Source organism: Lacerta agilis, chromosome 13, assembly GCF_009819535.1.
Source record: "Lacerta agilis isolate rLacAgi1 chromosome 13, rLacAgi1.pri, whole genome shotgun sequence".
Classification (NCBI taxonomy): Eukaryota; Metazoa; Chordata; class Lepidosauria; order Squamata; family Lacertidae; genus Lacerta; species Lacerta agilis.
In genome coordinates, this window is record NC_046324.1 from 42,835,645 (window position 1) to 42,855,232 (window position 19,588).

Below are 19,588 nucleotides of genomic sequence, written 5' to 3' on the forward strand. Positions count from 1 at the left end.
CCATAAAGAACTCAAGGTGGCATGCCTGATTCTCCCCATTTCATCACCGCCACAACCCTGCGAGGTCGGTGAATCTGTCAACTTTGGTTTCTCGTTTTCCCCAAGTTCAGTTCTCCACAATAAGTTATTTTTTTTTTAAAGTCCTAATGAAAATTCACCAGCATTTTAGTCTCAAATTTATCCAGATATATACATTTACGTATGCAAGCTTGTCATATATGTAATATAGGTAAAGGTGAAGGGACCCCTGACCATTAGGTCCAGTTGTGTCCAACTCTGGGGTTGTGGTGCTCATCTCGCGTTACTGGCCAAGGGAGCCGGCGTACAGCTTCCGGGTCATGTGGCCAGCATGACTAAGCCACTTCTGGCAAACCAGAGCAGCGCACGGAAACGCCGTTTACCTTCCCGCCAGAGCGGTGCCTATTTATCTACTTGCACTTTGACGTGCTTTCGAACTGCTAGGTGGGCAGGAGCTAGGACCGAGCAACGGGAGCTCACCCCGTCGCGGGGATTCGAACCGCCGACCTTCTGATCGGCAAGCCCTAGTCTCTGTGGTTTAACCCACAGTGCCACCTGCGTCCCATCTATATATATAATATACATACATACATGCAATTTCCCTTAATACAGTGTATGGAGCTTGCAGCTCGTGGGTCAAAAATGGGGTCCAATTCGGCCTGCCAGGCCATTCCCCAACCATGGCCCCCCGCCCATCAGCATTCCACAAATGGGTAGCCACAGCAGAAAAGGCCCGTTCTTGTATTGCTGCCACCTGGACTTCTCATGAATGGGGCAATTGAAGAAGGGCCTCAGGTGATGATTGCAGGCTGTGGGTCAGTTCATTTGAGTCTGCTCAAGTTTTATAATCAGCATTGGAGGCTCTGTAATCTACTGGTGAAAGCTGTGAGATTAGTGAGTACCAAGGACAGAGCCTCTTCTATGGCGACTCCACATTTTCTTTGGAAGAATGTATGGCCTCCCTTTTTTGCATGTGGTTAGTTTCAATGCCCCGTGCTTTTTAACAGAGGTTTTCTCTGCTGCCGCCACCTTGACTATTTATTTATGGTTTGTTTATTCATTCTGCTTTTAAAAGTATGCTGTAATCTGCTTTACGAGGGGCTAGTTACCCCCAAAAGCGAGCTGGAAATCTGTTTAGTACCATGTCAGGGATTGAGTGTTCAAATCTGTCCTTAAAGGAGTAGATGCGTTTGGGAATCTTACTCAGTATATGGTGTCCAGCGGCTTAGTTAATAATAATCAGGACTGGACCTCTGCCACCTTTAATAGCAGGGCAGAAGAGGGAGGCTTATCCGTCTGGAAGCAAACAACGTCTCCCCTCACCCTTCCTAAAACTCGGCTGCAGAGAGGTCCCAGTTTTGATTGAGACTTCGGTGCAGAGGAAGGGATCTAACTTTTAAAACCATGCTGTAGTGCTTACCTAAAATGTCTCTCTCACACCCCCCCTCCGCCCCGCACTGAGAAGAGAGGTACATTATAGACATTTAAATCATTATGAGCCTCTGCAGACAGTTTTTTATTTGCAGTATTTCATTGATGCAATAATCGTACATTTGTGCATCAGTTCGACAATAGTGCACAAATTCTCCTCCTAGCACGGATCTTGCACCGAGTTGTGTTTCACTCCCGTGCCCGCCTGCCTAGCTTCAAACAAGTCCATCCAATCTCTTCTCTTTCTGCCTCCCTCCTTCCCACTCCCTGAAAAAAAATCAAAAAACCCTGCAAGCACACTGGCATAGGGTTACCGATTCCACTCTCCTCCTGACAGCTGGCTTGCTCATGTTCCAAAAGAGGATCTCTTGTTTCGCTCCTGACGCAGGTTGCCGCGAGGGGGGGGGGGCCGGGCTTGGGAGTTTGGCGTCAACGGGATAGGTGAGAGCTGTCACCAGGAGGCACCCTCTCCCTCTTCTCCAGAAGAAGTTCCATAGCTACCCAGCTACAGTGGAACACAAACAAAACCTTTTCACCGGCGCTATTATTACTGTTATTATTTCATTTATTGAAAAAACGAGGTAGCCTTTGTTTCCGTCGCCTGCTTCCCCTTCGATATCTTGGAAAGATGCGTGGTGCTTCTTAAGTCAAGTGCAGGGAGTTTGCAGGCCTGTGTAAGTTGAGATTCCTGCATTGCCAGGGGGGGTTGGATTAGATGACCCTCGGGGAGCCTTCAAATCCTGCAATTCCATGATTCTATGTTTTCCAAGGGCGCGCACGCACAGCCTTGCAAGGGGCTGAAATGTGGGTTGACAGTGTGGCGCTGTGTGGTTAAGCCACAGAGCCTAGGGCTTGCAGATCAGAAGGTCGGCAGTTCGAATCCCCGTGACAGGGGGAAGGTAAATGGCGTTTCCGTGCGCTGCTCTGGTTCGCCAGAAGCTGCTTAGTCATGCTGGCCACATGACCTGGAAGCTGTACGCCGGCTCCCTTGGCCAGTAAAGCGAGATGAGTGGCGCAACCCCAGAGTTCGTCTACAACTGGACCTAATGGTCAGGGGTCCCTTTACCTTTTATGTTTGCCAAGGGTTCACACACACAGCCTTGCAAGGGGCTGAAATGTGGGTTGCCAGTGTGGCACTTGTGGGCACACATCTTATGGGCCACAGGGTTTCATTCTCTCCATGCCCCCCTCCCAACCCCTGCTGAAATTGTGCTTGGAAGAGGTCGCCTTTAGCCAATAGAAGGCTCATTTTAAAAGCCAAACCATGGTGCAGGGGCAATTTCAGTGATGCCACAGATGGGGAGAGAGGGGATTTTTGGCTGGCAGCAACTCCTCTGGTTTGCAAATGTACCCATGGGCCCTGAAACGATGATGGCGCCCTGTGGACATTAACTTGTAGGCCAGACCTGTTTTGGGTGTGTACCCATTGGAGTTCTGAAACCTGGGTTTGTCCATGTAATGTGTGAAATCACACAAGGGTTGTCAAGTCTCGGAGTTGTCTCATGTTGGTCTTACCCAGAGAAGACCCATTGAAATTAATGCACATGACCTATCGATTTCAGTGGGCCTACTCTAAGTAAAACTTAAGTGGATGCAACCCTCTGTATTTGATCTGAAATTTCAGGACAGGAAGGAATATCTGAGTGGAAGGTGCTAGAATTCGTGTCTAGCTACCTTCTGTTGACCAGTTTCTCACTCTTGGCTCCACCCCATGTCCAATAGGCTCCGCCTACTGTTAGAGCCAGTGTGGTGTAGTGGTTAAGAGCGGAAGTCTCGTAATCTGGTGAACCGGGTTCGCTTCCCCGCTCCTCCACATGCAGCTGCTGGGTGACCTTGGGCTAGTCACAGTTCTCTGATGTCTCTCAGCCCCACTCACCTCACAAGAGTGTTTGTTGTGGGGGAGGAAGGGAAAGGAGAATGTTAGCCGCTTTGAGACTCCTTCGGGTAGTGATAAAGCGGGATATCAAATCCAAACTCTTCTTCTTCTTCTCAAAAATATTTGGGAGAACTTTTAGAGAGAAAAAGTGTGATTGTCGGCTCGTGTGTGCCTGTGTTGCAGCTGAACCACCATCTTTGAAGGGAAAATCCCCTTTTCTCTTGTCCAGGAAGGAATGTCTCTTTCAAATCTATTTATCACAAAGGCATCTGCTACCCACATTTTTATTACTTTTTTGTGCATTCGTATTACAAGCAATTTGGCGTTTATCTGTTGGCTTAACCTAAAAACAGGGTCATCGGATTCACTCCTGAGCTAAAAATAAAAACCAGATTCTGCCTTTGTGCACAGAGAGGAACATTTCTAGGAAAGTGGGCAGTTTTCCGGCCGAGAAACAACAGCACATTACTCACAAACGCCCCCGCCCTAAATCTGATCTCCCCTAAAGTATTATTCCTCTGAAGTCACTAGTCCTCTGAAGTCAACTTTCAGGTAACTCTTCTGACTGCCTACCGTTCTTAGTAGATGTTTCTGCTGTTTCATAACTCAATTTATTTCATAAGAGTTATATGCCACCTGATTGTTAAAAAAACAATTACCGGTAAGCAAGGCTCAAAGCAGTTTTTAGAATACTAGAATTCAACAACGGCAAGGTTTTTAGAAACAGTACTCAATATTATAGCTAAATAATAAAATGTTATGATTAACAACAATGCGTTTTTATTATATAATGTCTTTAGCTGCTTGGGGACTTTTTGTGCAACCAGAGTTGCCTTGGGGCAAGAAAAAGCGACTAACAAATTTAATTCATAGTAAGTGGGATGGCTCAGTCCATAGAGCGCGAGACCCTTAATTTCAGGGTTGTGGGTTCGAGTCCCACTTTGGACAAAAAGATTCCTGCATTGCAGGGGGTTGGACTAGATGACCCCTGTGGTCCCTTCCGACTCTATGATCTTACGGTTTCCTATGCCTAGTTGGGGTTGCAGTTTGATTCAGTTACAAATTTGCACATGAATGGGGCATGCCTTTCCGTGAGCCACCAGGTGGGGAACAAAATATTGGGGTGCTGGCATGGGCGTAGCCAGGATTTATCTTGGGGGGGCAGGTAGCCAGGATTGGGGGGGAAGGGGCAGGACACCCACCTGTCATCATACTCTTAATAGATTCGGAAGTAAATGTCTCCACAACAGTTCTTTTAAATAACTTTTCCCCAAGTGCTTGGAAAAACCTGTCAATCTTTCTACAGTGCAGTGCCCCCCCCCTAAAAAAAATGTTTAGGGGTACTCTCATTTTCCTACTCATATTGAAATACTGCCCCTCAACGAGGCCGAACTTTAGATTCACAAAACGTTTAGGTGTATGCGTCCCCCCCAAGAAAAAAGCACCGCTACAATGTATACTTGTGGTTAAGTATTTTTTTATTTATTTGCTTGATTGGGGGGGGGGCGGCAGCTGCCCATGGGTGCCGCTCGCCCCCCTTTCATGCGCTTGGAGAGCAAGGGTCCCCGGTTCCAATCCTGCGCTGGCGTTTCCAATGCAAAAGTCTCGCCTGGGCTGCCGGATCAATCTTTTTTGGGCGAGCAGTAGCAGGAAGAGGCTGCGACGACCAGCCTCGTGTGTCCCGTCCCAGAGCTGCCGTCTCCCCGCTCCCTTCCGCCCCGATTCCCGGGAGCCGGGGCTTTTCCTCGCCCGCCTCCTGCGGGCAGCTTGGCCGCTGCCTCCCCGAGTTGGCGGCCTTCCAGTTTCCTGTTTGACGTCACGGGCCTCTCTCTCTCTCTCTCCTCTGCCGCCGCTGCTCTTTTTGCAACTTGCGCTGCGTTTCGCTTGTAATCCGAGAAGCCCCCGGAACGGGGCAACCTCAGCTGCCGCCTGGAGAGATCGCGCTGCGCTTTACTACCGCGGGGAGTTGCTTCTCCCTCCTTGCTGCCTCTCTCGCGGGGTCTCTTTTTTTAGCCTGCGGGAGGAAAAGGAAAAAAATAAATAAATAAAAATCCGGATTGCTTTGACTCTGTGCAAACCTTCCCTCCCTCCACTCGCCTCCTTGCTGCGGGTTTTCTGCACGCCGAGAGCACGAAGGAAGAGTATTTTTTTTAAAAAAAAAAATTTTTAAGGGAGCAGGAGGCGAAAAGATAAGCAATTGGCGGATAAAGGTTCTAGTCCGCAAGAACTTGGGAGCATGCACCCGTGCTTTTCCGACTAGCCGCCGCTTCTTGCAGCCGACCGGGGGTTGCCTTTTTTGCAAAATCGCCCCTCCGAGGCGTGCCGTTCGCTGTTCTTTCACTTCTGGGAAACCGACATGGACAGAAAACAAGGTAGATGTGTGTTGCAACTGTCGGAAAAAGGGTGGTGGAAGGCTTTAAGAGATCGATTGCTGCTTCCAAGACTCCTTAAAATGTCCTGCGTGCAATTGCTAATTTTAATTTTTTTATTATTTTTAATTTTGCAAAGGAGGGTCTGTGCTCGGCGGAGAGTCGCAGGAAACTTGCATGCTTTTGCGGGGAGGTGCCGGGAACAGCCGGAGGAAGGGATTTGCAAGGTGGAGGGGAGGGTGGGGGCGGCTGAAATGTCATCCTGGTTCAATCGTGAGCGTGCAAAAAAAAAAAAAAAGTTTTGCAAGGGGGGGGAGAGTTGGGTGGTGCATTTTGTGTGTGGGTCTGCGCGGAAATGTTTTTCCGTTGCACAACTTAAACAACCCCCCCCCCCAAAGCGCCGGGTTATTGTTCTGCAGAGCATTTTAACGTTGCATGCTGCCTGCAAGCCCCCCCGCTCCCCTTTCCAAGTTCTGATTTTAGCTTGGCAGTTGACAGGTAACAACACTCTCTGGGGTTGCCTCTGCAGCTGCTGCTGAGTTTTATTCCCACCCCCCCTTTCCCTTCCTTTGCACAGGCCTCTTCGACTTGGAAAGGGGACTTTTCTTAGTGAGCTGCTTTTTCCTCTCTCGTCCGCGTCCCCTCCCCCACGCCCAGTTGCAACTTCTGCAAACAAAAAATGTCACTTGGCTCTGCAGGAGAAAGCTCTCCGAGGGTCGGCGATGGGGCGATGGGCGGCAGCTCGAGGCTCCCCCCCCCCAAGCGCTTGCAAGCTTGCAATGTCCACAGTTTGTGTGTGTGTGTGTGAGAGAGAGAGAGAGAGAGACGCTGCGTGCGCACGCACCTAAAAGCTCTCGGTTCCTAGACCAAGATGTGCTCGGTCAATTTATTCGTTCCGCAGTTTCCTACTTGTGGACCATGTGGGGGGGGGTTTATAATCCTGGGGTATAAGGCGATGCACTCTGCACGTGCACAAAAGCAGGCTTTTTGCCTGCCATGCACGCGTTCGCAACTCCTATATATCTTTGTGTGCTCCCGGGGACCTGATGGTGCAAAGGGCCTCTTGGAGAGGGGTGGGAAAGAAACTCGAACTTTTGCCCGCTGCTCGCTCAGTCAGGACTCTGTGTACTTTCTTGCAATCTCTGCAGGATTAATGCATGCCTTCGGAACATCCCTTGATGTCTGCGGTGGTTTCGCGTTGAGCAAGTCTCCAGTTCTCGTGGCTGGCTAAAATAAAAGTTTGGCTGTTAGAAAAGAAAAGTTTGCAGACATGCACAGGAATTTCTGCCGCGTCTCTTTAAGGGGGGGGGGCAGGGCTTAGAGGCGGCTGGACGCGGAAAGGCACCCTGCTTCTCAGCCTATTCCTCCTTCCTCTTGAGGCAACATCTGTGCAGTGCGCACCAGGCAGGAATCCTTGCAAGCAGACTTAAGAATATACAACCAGATCAGTTTCAGTGGCTCCCCTAGTCCAGCATCCTGTTCTCACAGTGGCCTGCCAGAAACCCGCAAGCTGGATTTGAGCCCCAGAGCGCTCTCCCCTCGCCTGGTTTCCGGGAACTGATATTCAGAAGTATTGCTGCTTCCGAGACCCACTGCTGCTTCCAGAGGCAGAGTGTAGCCAGTGATCCCCCCCCCCACCCTAGAAAAATAGGTGCCGGGTACTGCATTACCCTTAAGCACCCCCTGAAAAAAAATCCTGCTGTGTAAAGCCATCGTGGCTTCTGTAGCCATTGATAACTGCCCTCCAGGATTGGTTCACTCCTCTTTTCAAGCCGACCCATGTCAGTGGTTTTCTATATCCTGTTGTCAACACGTGGGATGGGCTGGGGCTTGCTGATTTGCCAAAGACCACCCATTCAGTTTGTGCGGAGGTGGGATTTAAGGCTTTCCAGGTCATCCCACATCAGTGGCTATCTCCCACAGAGGACAGGATGGTTTGAGAATATTGCACGGATCCTGGTCCAGCTGCACTTACTTGCCACTCATTTTCCAGGCCCTTTCCCCAGGGAACTCCAGGAATTGTAACTCCGCAAGGGGCACTAGGCATCTCCTAACACAGGGGTCGGAAATGTGCGGCCCATGGAGGCTGTTTAACCTGCCCACAAGCCGCCCCAGAACCGAGCCGCCCGCTCAGTGAGTCCCGGCACGCTGCGCTAAACCGGTGTGTGTGCACGAATCAGCCCACGGAGGGATCTCTGCGGGACTGATCCAGCCCCAACCCCTGTCCTAACAACTCCCAGAACCCTTAGCAAACAACAGCTCCCAGTATTCTTGGGGTGGCAAGCCATGACACTTGAAAGTGCTATGATACTGCTTTAAAATTATAGTGCAGATGGAGACTCGGGGGAATAAAGCCATCCAAGCAGCTGAAGACATTGTAGTTTATACCGAAATGTCTGGGCAAATAAAAGTTTTGTCATCTTGGCACTTAGCGCAGTGTTTGACGCCAGGTGTATCTCCATCTAATAGTGAACTCGGCTGGTGAGTGCCAACAAAACTGTAGCCAAGTTGGAACAGGTTACCTGTGTGCTCAGAGGAAACTCGAGCTTTGCAGAAGTACCCCAGAACCCTTAAGTGTTACCCACTTCGTAGTTTAAGGGTTTGGAGTATTTCTGCAAACCTTTCTCCCACCCCCAAATATTGTCCCGTGAAGCCTTAAGATGCTCAGTGACCACAGAATGCTGAGCTCTCTTGGAGGAATTGGTGGGGGGGTGGGAGGTGCTAGAATGTGTGTTCTGGAAGAGACGCAGGCTGGCTTTGGGCTTTGTATTTTTTTTTTAATTCATTCCATAAAATTTATATATCTCTTGATTGTCCGGGGGGACGGGACCTCTAAACCCGGAACAGGAGTTCTTCAAACTGCAACACATTGGTCTCTGTTTGCAGCATCACTGTTACAGTATTTATTCTTCCTGTCTTCCAGGAGCCCAGAGTATCCTGCTTGGTTTCTATCCCTTAAACCCATCCTGTGATTGTGGTTAGATTGGGATAGTGTGAACGGGCCAAGATCCTTCGGGAAACCTTGGTACCTGAGTAGGGATCTACTCAGTGTGGTGTAGTGGTTAGGAGCGGTAGACTCATAATCTGGGGAACCGGGTTCGTGTCTCCGCTCCTCCACATGCAGCTGCTGGGTGACCTTGGGCTAGTCACACTTCTCTGAAGTCTCTCAGCCCCACTCACCTCACAGAGTGTTTGTTGTGGGGGAGGAAGGGAAAGGAGAATGTTAGCCGCTTTGAGACTCCTTCAGGTAGTGAAAAGTGGGATATCAAATCCAAACTCTTCTTCTTCTTCTACCCAGCTCTCCTGGATGTGCATGACTTTGATCATTTTGTGCTCCACTCTGCTCATGCGCTGAACGCACATGCGCAATACTCTCGACGCATGGTCTGCAAGGCAGGGAGAATTCCAAGCGAAACGCTGCGTGTCGTCTGCTGTAGAATTGCTAACCCAGAATATAACAAGAGGCTCCTTCCTGGAGCTTTGATATTGTTGGAATGATCGCCTGGAAGGCTAGTGAAAATCCATACTCGGTACCAAACAAATCAAGGATTTGGGAGAGGGTTGGTGGTTGATGCCCCAAAGCGTACGTACCATTAAAAACCCCAGCAACCCTAATCCCCTAAGTGATTTTGGATGTGTTTATGAAGGATTTCCATTAGGGGAATTGGAGGAAGGCCTCAGGGTGAAAGAAAAGGTAGTGCAATGGAAGTGAAATAATTTAAAAGCACGCCCCCTGGAAAACAATTGTCGCCTGGGTTGTTTTGGCAAGATATTGAGGATAGGTGAGTGAGTGTGCTGCATGCTTGTCCACTAATAGGTCAAATGTCAGCAATCGGCTTCTCCGTAATTCCTAAAGGTAAGAATGACACTGTGCAGGACAGCAGTTTATCTTTTCGATTTTATTTATGGGGTTAGTTGGTCGACAAGAGTATAAGCGAGGACAGCTTGTTCTCTTTCCCCGCAACCAGTCTGCAAGTTAGGAATCTGTTTGCAAACTTAACATGCAAGCCCGTGCGAGTGAACTTTGCAAGATGCGTGGAGCACATAGTGGTCTTGAGAGTTTAAGAACAGCTCTCTCTGGTCCAGTGCCCTGTTTTCACACCGGCCAAAAAGATGTCCCAATGAAGAGGCCACCGAGCGGGATCTGAGTTGCAGCTTTGCTCTCCTGGGACTTGGCGATTTCCAGCAGCTGCAATTCAGGGGGCAGACCCCCTCCAAAATGTAGAGGTACAGCATATAGCCTTAGCTTTGGTCCATTTGTCTAATACCGTATAAGAGCATCAGAATACAAGAAGAGGCTGCCAGATCAGGCAGAGGGCTTGCCTAATCCAGCTTCCTGCTCTCGCAGTGGCTAAACAGATGATTCTAGGAAGCTTGCAAGCAGGATTCTTGAGTGCAACAGCTGTCTCCTTGCTTGCAGCTGGTATACAGAGGTTTGCCACCTCTTGCCTGTAGCACCTGAAAGCACATTAGGCAGAAAGATGGCTCCTAAGCTGTATGCGTTCTCCTTGGTTAGGCGAGTGAGCGGTCCTGTTATTCCCGTACTTTACAGAACCCTTCCCTGCAAACTGGCATTTGCTTAATGTTCAATTCCTGCTTTTTTTTCGGGGGGTGGGTGGGATTTTTAGACCAGCTGGAATTCTCTTGTCTACTCTGTTTTGGTTTGTCATCCTCCTGCTTGCTCAGACAAGTATTCGGAGAAGTGTCAGCTGAGTGTAAATCTCCTTGTGCTATTTATAGCTTTTCTTTGCCCTGTGTGTGTGTGTGTGTGTGTGTTTGTGCGGTGATGAGGAGGTTTACGAGAGGTGGAGGGAACTGCGCTGCAGCCTTTAGCTAGCAAGAGGCAACCCTGAAACTGTAGCCGCAGCAAACGTTGACAAGGCCTCCAAAACAGAAAGGCGGAATTTCCAGCAGAGCTTGTTGGGTTAGGAACAGGTCACCAAACATGCATATTTTCATGCATGCTCCTGGCTTGAGGTGTTCCAGGAAGCTGGTGCGTCAGAAGGGTGGAGATTGCAATGCAACGTGAGGTTGCAACCCATCCTTAAATCCCGGAGGTGTTGCAATGGTGCCACTGAGGAAAATACAAATGTTAACAAGGGCGCAGGTATTGAGGCGGTGGGTTTGAAGGTGCTGTAAACTGCAGCCCCACCTGTGGAGGGGTGGGGGTTGTCGTCCAACCTGCACCCTACAGCATGGGTAGGCAAACAGGCCCGGGGGCCAGATCCGGGACCCAAGGACGGTCCAGGAATCAGCGTGTTTTTACATGCGTAGAATGTGTCCTTTTAGTTAAAATGCATCTCTGGGTTATTTGTGGGGCATAGGAATTCGTTCATTTTTATTCCCCCCCCCAAATACTATATAGCCCACCCCCAAGGTCTGAGGGACAGTGGACTGGCCCCCTGCTGAAAAAGTTTGCTGACCCCCTGCCCTACAGGGTCATTATTCTAATGTAGGACCCCTCCAGATGTGTGGGGCCTTTTTGCAGGCATTTCCTGCAACTTTTCAAAGATGTAATGATAGTGCTTTGGTGGTGGATATATATTGGACTGATATATTGGACCGTCCATGCAGTATCATTCTGCTTTATTTTTTTTCTATGATGCTCCCCCAGTGTTAATGCATTATTGCCATCTGGAGGGACAACCCTCCAAAAAAAGAGTGGTATTAAAAAATGCTGTATTTTGGTAGGAAGTTATGGGGAATGAATTAGTTGGAAACAAAGCAGTAGGTTCAATCCCAAAACATTGCAGGAACAAACAGTATTGAAAGAGGAATTGCGTATAACTGCCCTGGTTTCATCTTTTATCATTTTATTTATCATTTAAATTTATTTATTGTTTAAATGTAGCTTCCCACTCCGCAAAAAAACCCCACGCGTCTTTTTTAGATTTTTAAAATACAGTACTGGTTTTAATGCATGTTAGTGCTTGTTTTTTGCTTAAATTATTGTAAGTCGCTTTGAGTTGCTGTGGCAAAAGATGCAACTAATAAATTTATTTTAAAAAATATTATTTGGTTTTACAAATACAGAATTATAACAGTACAATACAAGATAGATATCTATATATTTAGACATTTCTCCGAATCTCTAGACTTCCCACCTTCCCCTCCATGGGGTCCTATTGTCATCCTTTTCATCTGCATATTATTTCATAATCCATGTTATATGTCTCCCATTTTTTCCATATTATTTGCTACATTAAAAGTGTTATTGCAATCCTGATAGTGTTTTCATCTGCTTACAGTGGTCCCTTAGATAAGATGCAACTAATAAAATAAATGAATAATAATGATTACAATAATCTGGAACTAGACTCTGGATCCTTGGAAGAAGTAGGATTTGCTGGTGACGTGGTACTAGCACCCATGATTGTGGAGGATTGGGGGCAAAGTTTGGACCTGAGGATCTGGCCATCTATGGGAGACTGGGCGCCTCTGCACTGAGAGCTGTGCCCATCTACCGATGAACAGAACTCCCTCCTTTGTGTGTCTCACACTCTCTCGGTAGAAGTTGTGGGCTGCAGGTTGTGGACACAGCGTTCCAGCTTCCTGATCCATCCCAGCTTTCACTTGGGGGGGGGGCAGCAAGTCTCTAGGCCTCAAGGATGTGCTTGAAAATGAGTGGGGGCGATGGCTGCCAGAATCCCAGGGAGGCATCTTGAGTAAGAACTTCTGGGTGGCAGGACTTCAGAAGCTGGCTCTGCTCCTCGTTTAACAGTCTGGGAAATCAGAGGAGCAAAAACAGCAGACCACTGCAGAAGTTCCTCAGGGAAAATAAGCCAATTGGCCTAATTTTATGCTGATTGTAGAATTTTGGGTTTCCTACATGCAGTGTTTTGGATTGCCTAGCCTAGAAATACGCGCCTTCTCTCATTAGCATGGGGTTTCTCTCTCAGTGTTAGAAACTCAGATATATGAACTAGGCACCAAATGGCTCCTTTAAACCGGGATTGCAGTCGCCAAAACTGAACGTCTTAGATGCTGTTTAGGGGCCAGGCGGCTTGAAAGTTCTTTTTGGTTCCTGAATTTCGTTCCGATTGTAATAAAAATTAGGTTCGGCCCCAGAAGGGAGTCCACGAACCCTCAGCAGGGCTCCCCTCCTGTCAAGAGCACCTAAGAACAAATAGAGTCGATACAGAATCTCCCAAAGCAAGGCGATAGCCCTTTATTAGAAACTGCTGCAGCAGGGTGTTTTGCAAGCAAAAGACCTCCAACAAAGGGGCGCAAGCTCCTATATAGACTTTTGAAATTGCCCCCCTCCAGCTCAAGACCACCCCTCCATACATCACAAATTGGGAGGGTCTGTTAGCAGTGATCTGAGCACACTGGATCCTGCCCCCTGCCTCCTCTTGCCCTCCACCAAAAACCCATCAAGTGAAACAAAATATATTTACATTTCCCTATATCCCAGCCAAGTTAATCACACCTTTTTGTCTGGCACTCAGGTATCAGGATGCCAGAGATTATCACTCAGGCAGAGGGCTGCTAAGTAGCTGGAGGGGCAACCCCCCCTTTGTTCCTGAGACAAAGAAATACTTGGTCAGTTGGGAGTCAGACTGGAGTGAGGCCTGTCTTCCTGTGCTGTTTTTCAGACATGTGGCCTTATTTGTTTTGGTACATTAATAACAATTATTATATATAAATAAAATACCTTAAAATTCTTACAACACGATGCTGCAGATAAAATATCATGGGTAGAATTCTACAGGATTTGCTGCTAGCTTGTGAAAACAGGCAAGATCCAAACGTCAGGTGACATTTTGGCACCTGGGCATCTTCACTTGGTTGCAAAATGCGCTTGGTAAATGTTGAACAATTCTCTCTGGGGACCTTTCTTGTCGCCTGTCCCAGATTTCTACCCCTTTGCCTTCTGCGTCATTCTAAATTCTGCAGAAGTCCCTACGATCAGAGTTCACTAATAAACTGTTAATAGATGGGCATTTAAAAAACAAATAAATAAATTGGCGTCTAGTCGGAGGGCAAGATTAAGGGTTTTTACCTGCTCGCTGGAATGCAGCAGTGGGGAACATACACCCCCTCAGCTATGAAAAGATTTACAGCGCCTGACACTAGGCCAGGGGTCAGCAACCTTTTTCAGCTGTGGGCCAGTCTATATTTTTTTTGGGGGGGGGGATGAACGAATTCCTATGCCCCACAAATAACCCAGAGATGCATTTTAAATAAAAGCACACATTCTACTCATGTAAAAACATGCTGATTCCCGGACTGTCCGCAGGCTGGATTGAGATGGCGATTGGGCCGCATCTGGCCCCACGGGTCTGCACTAGGCAGACCAGCTCTGTTGCAGTCATTCATTTAGGGTGACGAAGGGATGGTTCACACAGTAATTCAGTCTACGGCCAAGCCCTTGGCAGGTTTCTCCCCCCCCCCACACACACCTTAGCAACCCCTCACTAACCTACATTTTAAAATCTTCATGAGTTTGGGAGGTGGGTAGTAACATGGCTGGGGAACGTTTCGGGGGGGGGGAAGGGGGAGGAAGAGAAATCAGAGTATTGGAAAGCTTTTAATTTTCTAAAAAATGCGTTGCTTCATTAAAGATCATTAGTAACGTTATTAATAGCTGCAACACCAGTCAAACATCAGGCAGTTTTAGAGTTGCAATTAATTCAAGGGTGTGTGTGTGTGTGTGTGTGTAGGTCCACCGCTTTTGGGATGTGCTAAAATTTACAAATGCTAACGCCCCCCCATGCCTTTGTTCCCTCCTTAAAACATCTGAAATCTCAAGAAAGTTTAGAGATAAAAACAGAAGAATACCCGGAAGTATTTCAAGGCATGGCCTATATAGTTTTCTTACCTCAAACAATGTGAGGAAACTACAGGCCATGCCTTGAAATACTTCCAGGTATCCTTATTTATTTATTTATCCTTAAATAATATTCACTTGAGTTTTCAGATGTCTTAAGAACAGAATGCTATATTTTGCATCAAATACTATACTACCAGGTATACGGTGAAAATTACTTTCTAGGTAAAGCTTTGCATTATTATTATTTTTAAATGTAACATTAAATGTGCTTAATGGGTTTCCCCTCTCCACCCATCAAATATTTTAATTCATATCTGTTGGCCTTTCGGGGTCCAGGTTACACACTCCGTTTAGGGCAAAGGAACATTTTCCGCGTTCCATTTTTTGCATGAAGGCACATCTCTTGGGGAGAAATTTGCACAATACGGTGTTTGTGTGTGTGTGTGTGTGTGTGTGTGTGTGTGTGTGGAGCCTCTGCCCCTCCCTGCCAGCTTGCAGCTAGATCTCAGAGACAGAGTTGGTAAACGGGACAGACAGACGGGGCCTTTGCATGCTTCAGCTCCGCTTTTCAGGTCTTGTGAGCTGACTGCCTCTTCTCTTCAGATGAGAGATCCCAGGCTTCCTCTGAACTTTGGAGCTGGGGAAAGGCCACTAGCCGCAGATTGTCAAAACCAGGGGTCAGCAAACTTTTTCAGCAGGGGCCCGGTCCACCGTCCCTCAGACCTTGTGGTAGGCCGGACTATATTTTGAAAAAAAATAATGAACAAATTCCTATGCCCCACAAATAACCCAGAGATGCATTTTAAATAAAAGGACACATTCTACTCATGTAAAAACACGCTGATTCCTGGACCGTCTGCAGGCTGCATTTAGAAGGCTATTGGGCCGCATCCGGCCCCCGGGCCTTAGTTTGGGGGACCCCTGGCCAAAACGGACTCATCACACCAAGTAGCTGGTTCCAGGTTTTCCAGGTTTAGGGAGCATGTGAGCCCCAGCTTTGAAAAGGGTGACAGCTAGAACAGGCCTCCCCATGCATGCATGCTCTGGCCGTCGGTTTGCAATGGGAAACAGGGTACAGTGGTACCCCGGTTTAAGAACAGTCCTGTTTAAGAACAATTTGGTTTACAAACTGCCCAAAACCGGAAATAGTTTCCCGGTTTGAGAACTTTAATTCGGTCTAAGAACAGAATCCGAACAGTGGAGGCGCACCGGCGGCAGGAGGCCTCATTAGGGATAGCATGCCTCGGTTTAAGAACGGTTTCGGTTTAAGAATGGACTTCTGGAACGGATTAAGTTTGTAAACCTAGGTACCTGTGTGTGTGTGTGTGTGTGTGTGTGTGTGTGTGTGTATGTGTGTCTGAGTGTGTCTGTGTCTCCGAACTCTTTTTGTCCATCTTTGCTGAACACTGAAAGCACTGTACAGTTGTACCTTGGATCCCAAACACCTTGGTACTTGGGACGTTTTGGCTCCCGAACGCCGCAAACCCAGAAGTGACTGTTCAGGTTTGTGCATTCTTTGGAACCCAAACGTCCGATGGGGCTTCCGATTGGCTGCAGGAAGTTCCTGCAGCCAATCGAAAGCCGTGCTTTGGTTTCGGAACATTTTGGAAGTCGAAGAGACTTCTGGAACGGATTCCGTTCGACTTCCGAGGTATGACTGTAATAGCACTTTAAACAATTGTGGCTTCCCCCATTTGTTAAGGGAGGTGTTAGGAGAGGACCCCCCCCTTTAGTCTCCTCTCAGAGCTAGTTCCCGGAGCGGCTTAACTGTCAATCCCTCTTCCCAGGGAACTCTGGGAATTTCTGTTCTGTGAGAGGAACGGGAGTCTTCTAAGAACCCTCAGCACCCTTAAGAAACTACAGCTCCCATAATTCATTGGGGGGAAGCCTTGTTGATTTAAAGTGGCACGATACTGCTTCAGATGTTTAGTGCAGATGAGGCCAGAAGCAGAACTGGAATATTGGCCGCCCACTCCTTCCCCCTACCCAAAAAGCTCTGTCTTGAAAAGTGCACGGAGGCCATTTTGTGTTCTGGAACATTTTTTCCATGTAAACCTGTCCCCGAGCAGTAGAGGCCTGTTGCAGTTAATGGCTCCTCTCAGTCCTTTCATGCTAGCAGAAAATAGGAGGATTCTCCATCGCTGCCGCCGCCTCCATGAAGGCCGTAATGAATGGCCATTGTCCTGCTGTCTGCTGTTCCAGTCTGACATCACTGGCACTGTTTTGCGATGGTGTGGGACACTCTCTCTCTCACCGGTTAACCCTTCCCACAATCTCTTTGAATTTTGCAAGCTCCTTTCTACATCTTCACGACTCCAGGAGAACCGCAAATTTGCTCAGGGTGCTCAGCTGAGCCTGAGACCGTTCAGACTTGACTCTGAAACTGTGGTTTTTTGCATTCTTGCTTTGTTGTGGCATCTGCACCAGCTCCCACCTGACAGAGCTATGGTTTGGGAGAGGCTGCCGAAGCCGTTTGTTTTTTTCAAACCATGGTTCAGGCGGCTGATGTTTTGATGTTGCGTGTGAACTGACAAATTGTGGCGTTGCTTTGGCCTCGAGAGGCTTTGGTTTGGGGGTAGGATTTGGGGACTTTTGAGGCACAGGGGAACGGAAACAATAGATGCTATGGTCTGCCTGAATATTGGGGGCACAAATTGTGGTTTGGAGCCTAGACTGTGGTTGGCAGCACAGGAAGTTGTCTTCTACTAAATGAGACAAATGATCCTTCTAACTGCTCTGCTGACTGGGAATGGCTTTCCATGCTTTCAGATGGGGAGTCTACACCAACTGCACCGGGAAGTGCTATGAAACTGGGACATTCTACATGCAAGGCAGATGTTCCACGGCTCGACTAGAGATTTTCCCATTAGCTCATGTCATCTGTTGAAGCTGCTGTTGCAATCCTGGAGCTGCAAGCTCCCCTCCCCCTTTTACCAAAATTATTACAACCCCCCCCCCCATGCTTTATGCAACCTACTCCTGCAGAACTGTAGTTGGGTGTGCATTTTGGAATGTGCCAGGCAAAAGCTTTCCAGCGGGGGGAGCCCAGGCATTAATTGGAGCGTCAGGGGCCGTCAACAGATCTTGCCAAGGCCCCGCAAGGACTGCGCATGGCTGTGTGCCAAATTTTGGCCTCGCACAGAGCGCCATAGTACCTGAGTAGGCCACCAATATTGGCCATGAAGATCACAGGGTGACTTTGGGGGTAGCCGTAGTTGTTTTTTGTTTTTAATGTTGTTGCTGTTGTTGTTGTTGTTGGGGTAGCCGTAGTAGTTTTTGTTTTTAATGTTGTTGTTGTTGTTGTTTATATGCCACCCATCTGACTAGCTTGCCACTCTGAGCGGCTTCCAGCAATATATATATATTAAAAAAAAACACAATAAGACACCAAACATTAAAAACTTCCCTATACAGGGGAAGTCACTGCATCTCAGCCTAGCCTACTTCACAGGGTTGTTGTGGTGATTAATTGAGGAGGGAGGAAGAAACAAGCAAGCATGCCACCTTGATCTCTTCGCAAGAAATGAACAAGGAATAACTCAACACGCGGCAAGACCGCTCCCACTGATGCTATTATGTGGAAATTCAGAAGAGCTCTCCTTAAGTATATGGTTACCAGATTTTTTTCAATGAATCCGGGGACCCCCCCTTTTTTTTTGAAGCTGAGTAGCAACAGGGAGTCAGTAGTGGGGGTGGTGAGGCAAAAGACCCTGGGCCCAAGCACACATGCATATTGTATAAAGGTGCAAAGCCCTTCTTTCACACCCTGTGAAACATAAATGCACAGAGTTTTTAAAAAACTGGGCAACGGTCGCCCGCCCGCAACTCCCGAGCCTCCCCCGATCAGTCAAAACAAAGGGGGAAGGAGATTTGTACCGCCGGATGTCCCCGGTTCCCCTTCGGGAGTGGTTGCAACGGTGGCAGCCCAGAGCCAGCATGGTAGCGCAGTTGGCTCTGGCTGGCTTCAGGAGCTGCTTGCTGCCCACTTCTGTGGTGCCCGCCATTTTTCCTCTCCAGAAGTCCCCATATGATATGTTGCACACAAGACACATCATATGGGGACTTCCAGCAAGGAAAAATGGTGGGTGTCAGGGCAGCAAGCAGCTCCTGAAGCCAGCCAGAGCCAACTGCGCTACCAGGCTGGCTCTGGGCTGCTGAGGCTGCCGCTGCCATGTTTCCCGGGTACAGATTTGCAAATTGGGGGACATTCCGGGGACGGAATTTGTCCAGGGACAGATTTGCAAATCCGGGGACGTCTGGTAGAAGAAGAAGAAGAAGAAGAAGAAGGGGAGTTTGGATTTGATATCCCGCTTTATCATTACCCAAAGGAGTCTCAAAGCGGCAAACATTCTCCTTTCCCCTCCTTCCCCACAACAAACACTCTGTGAGGTGAGTGGGGCTGAGAGACTTCAGAGAAGTGTGACCCAGCCCAAGGTCACCTAGCAGCTGCATTTGGAGGAGCGGAGACGTGAACCCGGTTCACCATATTACAAGTTTACCGCTCTTAACCACTACACCACACTGGCTGACCCTACTTAAGAACCCTACACTTGGTGCCCAAGCCATTAAGACCAAAGTTCCCCGTGGAACGGATGGGCATTTCACACCTTCTCTCAAGTTAACCTGAGGATACCAACAACTGCCACTAACGCCAGTCCTGGCCAGCTGGATCCAGCCTCGGAAACTTGACCTGAACGATCATAACCCCCTGTGAGCAGTGGCTGCTGCCACCGCATTCTGAATGAAAAGCTTGAACGGATTCTGGAAAAAGGCGGCGTTTGTCCTAAACTGGGTTTCATATCTTGATTCATTTCCTCCCCCCTCCAAATGCTTGGAAATGTAGTGACCTCTAGTGGTCAAGAAAGGCCTGAAGCGGTAGAAGCCCAGAGCTTTTTTGCCCTTGGCTCCCCAAGGGTAGGAACCCTGGGGAATCGAAATTCAGCCACTGCCCCTGAGACTGTGTTGTGCATCCCACAGCCCAGAGCTGGTTCGTGCTGGTTAGGAGTTAAATGGCAAAATTCAAGCATAGGAAGCTGCCTTGTACTAAATCAGATGGTTGGTTTATGTGGAAATGGTTCAGTTTGGTTGTGTACGTTCTGATGTTTAGCTTCTGTCTGCTTT

The 19,588-nt window shown here is 48.3% G+C and overlaps 1 protein-coding gene across 2 annotated transcripts in view; it reads left to right on the plus strand.

Moving 5' to 3' along the window:
* Positions 1 to 19,588, plus strand: part of MAP2K3 (mitogen-activated protein kinase kinase 3) — a 69,273-nt gene that overhangs the window by 32,549 nt on the left and 17,136 nt on the right. The window contains exon 1 of one of the 2 annotated variants that reach the window (XM_033167380.1): positions 5,478 to 5,697. The exons of the other annotated variant lie outside the window; for it this stretch is intronic. Within the exon in view, the coding sequence (XP_033023271.1) occupies positions 5,682 to 5,697 (16 nt within the window). The 5' untranslated portion in view covers positions 5,478 to 5,681. Of the gene's footprint in view, positions 1 to 5,477; positions 5,698 to 19,588 lie in introns of those variants that run through there. 2 annotated transcript variants of the gene reach the window in all.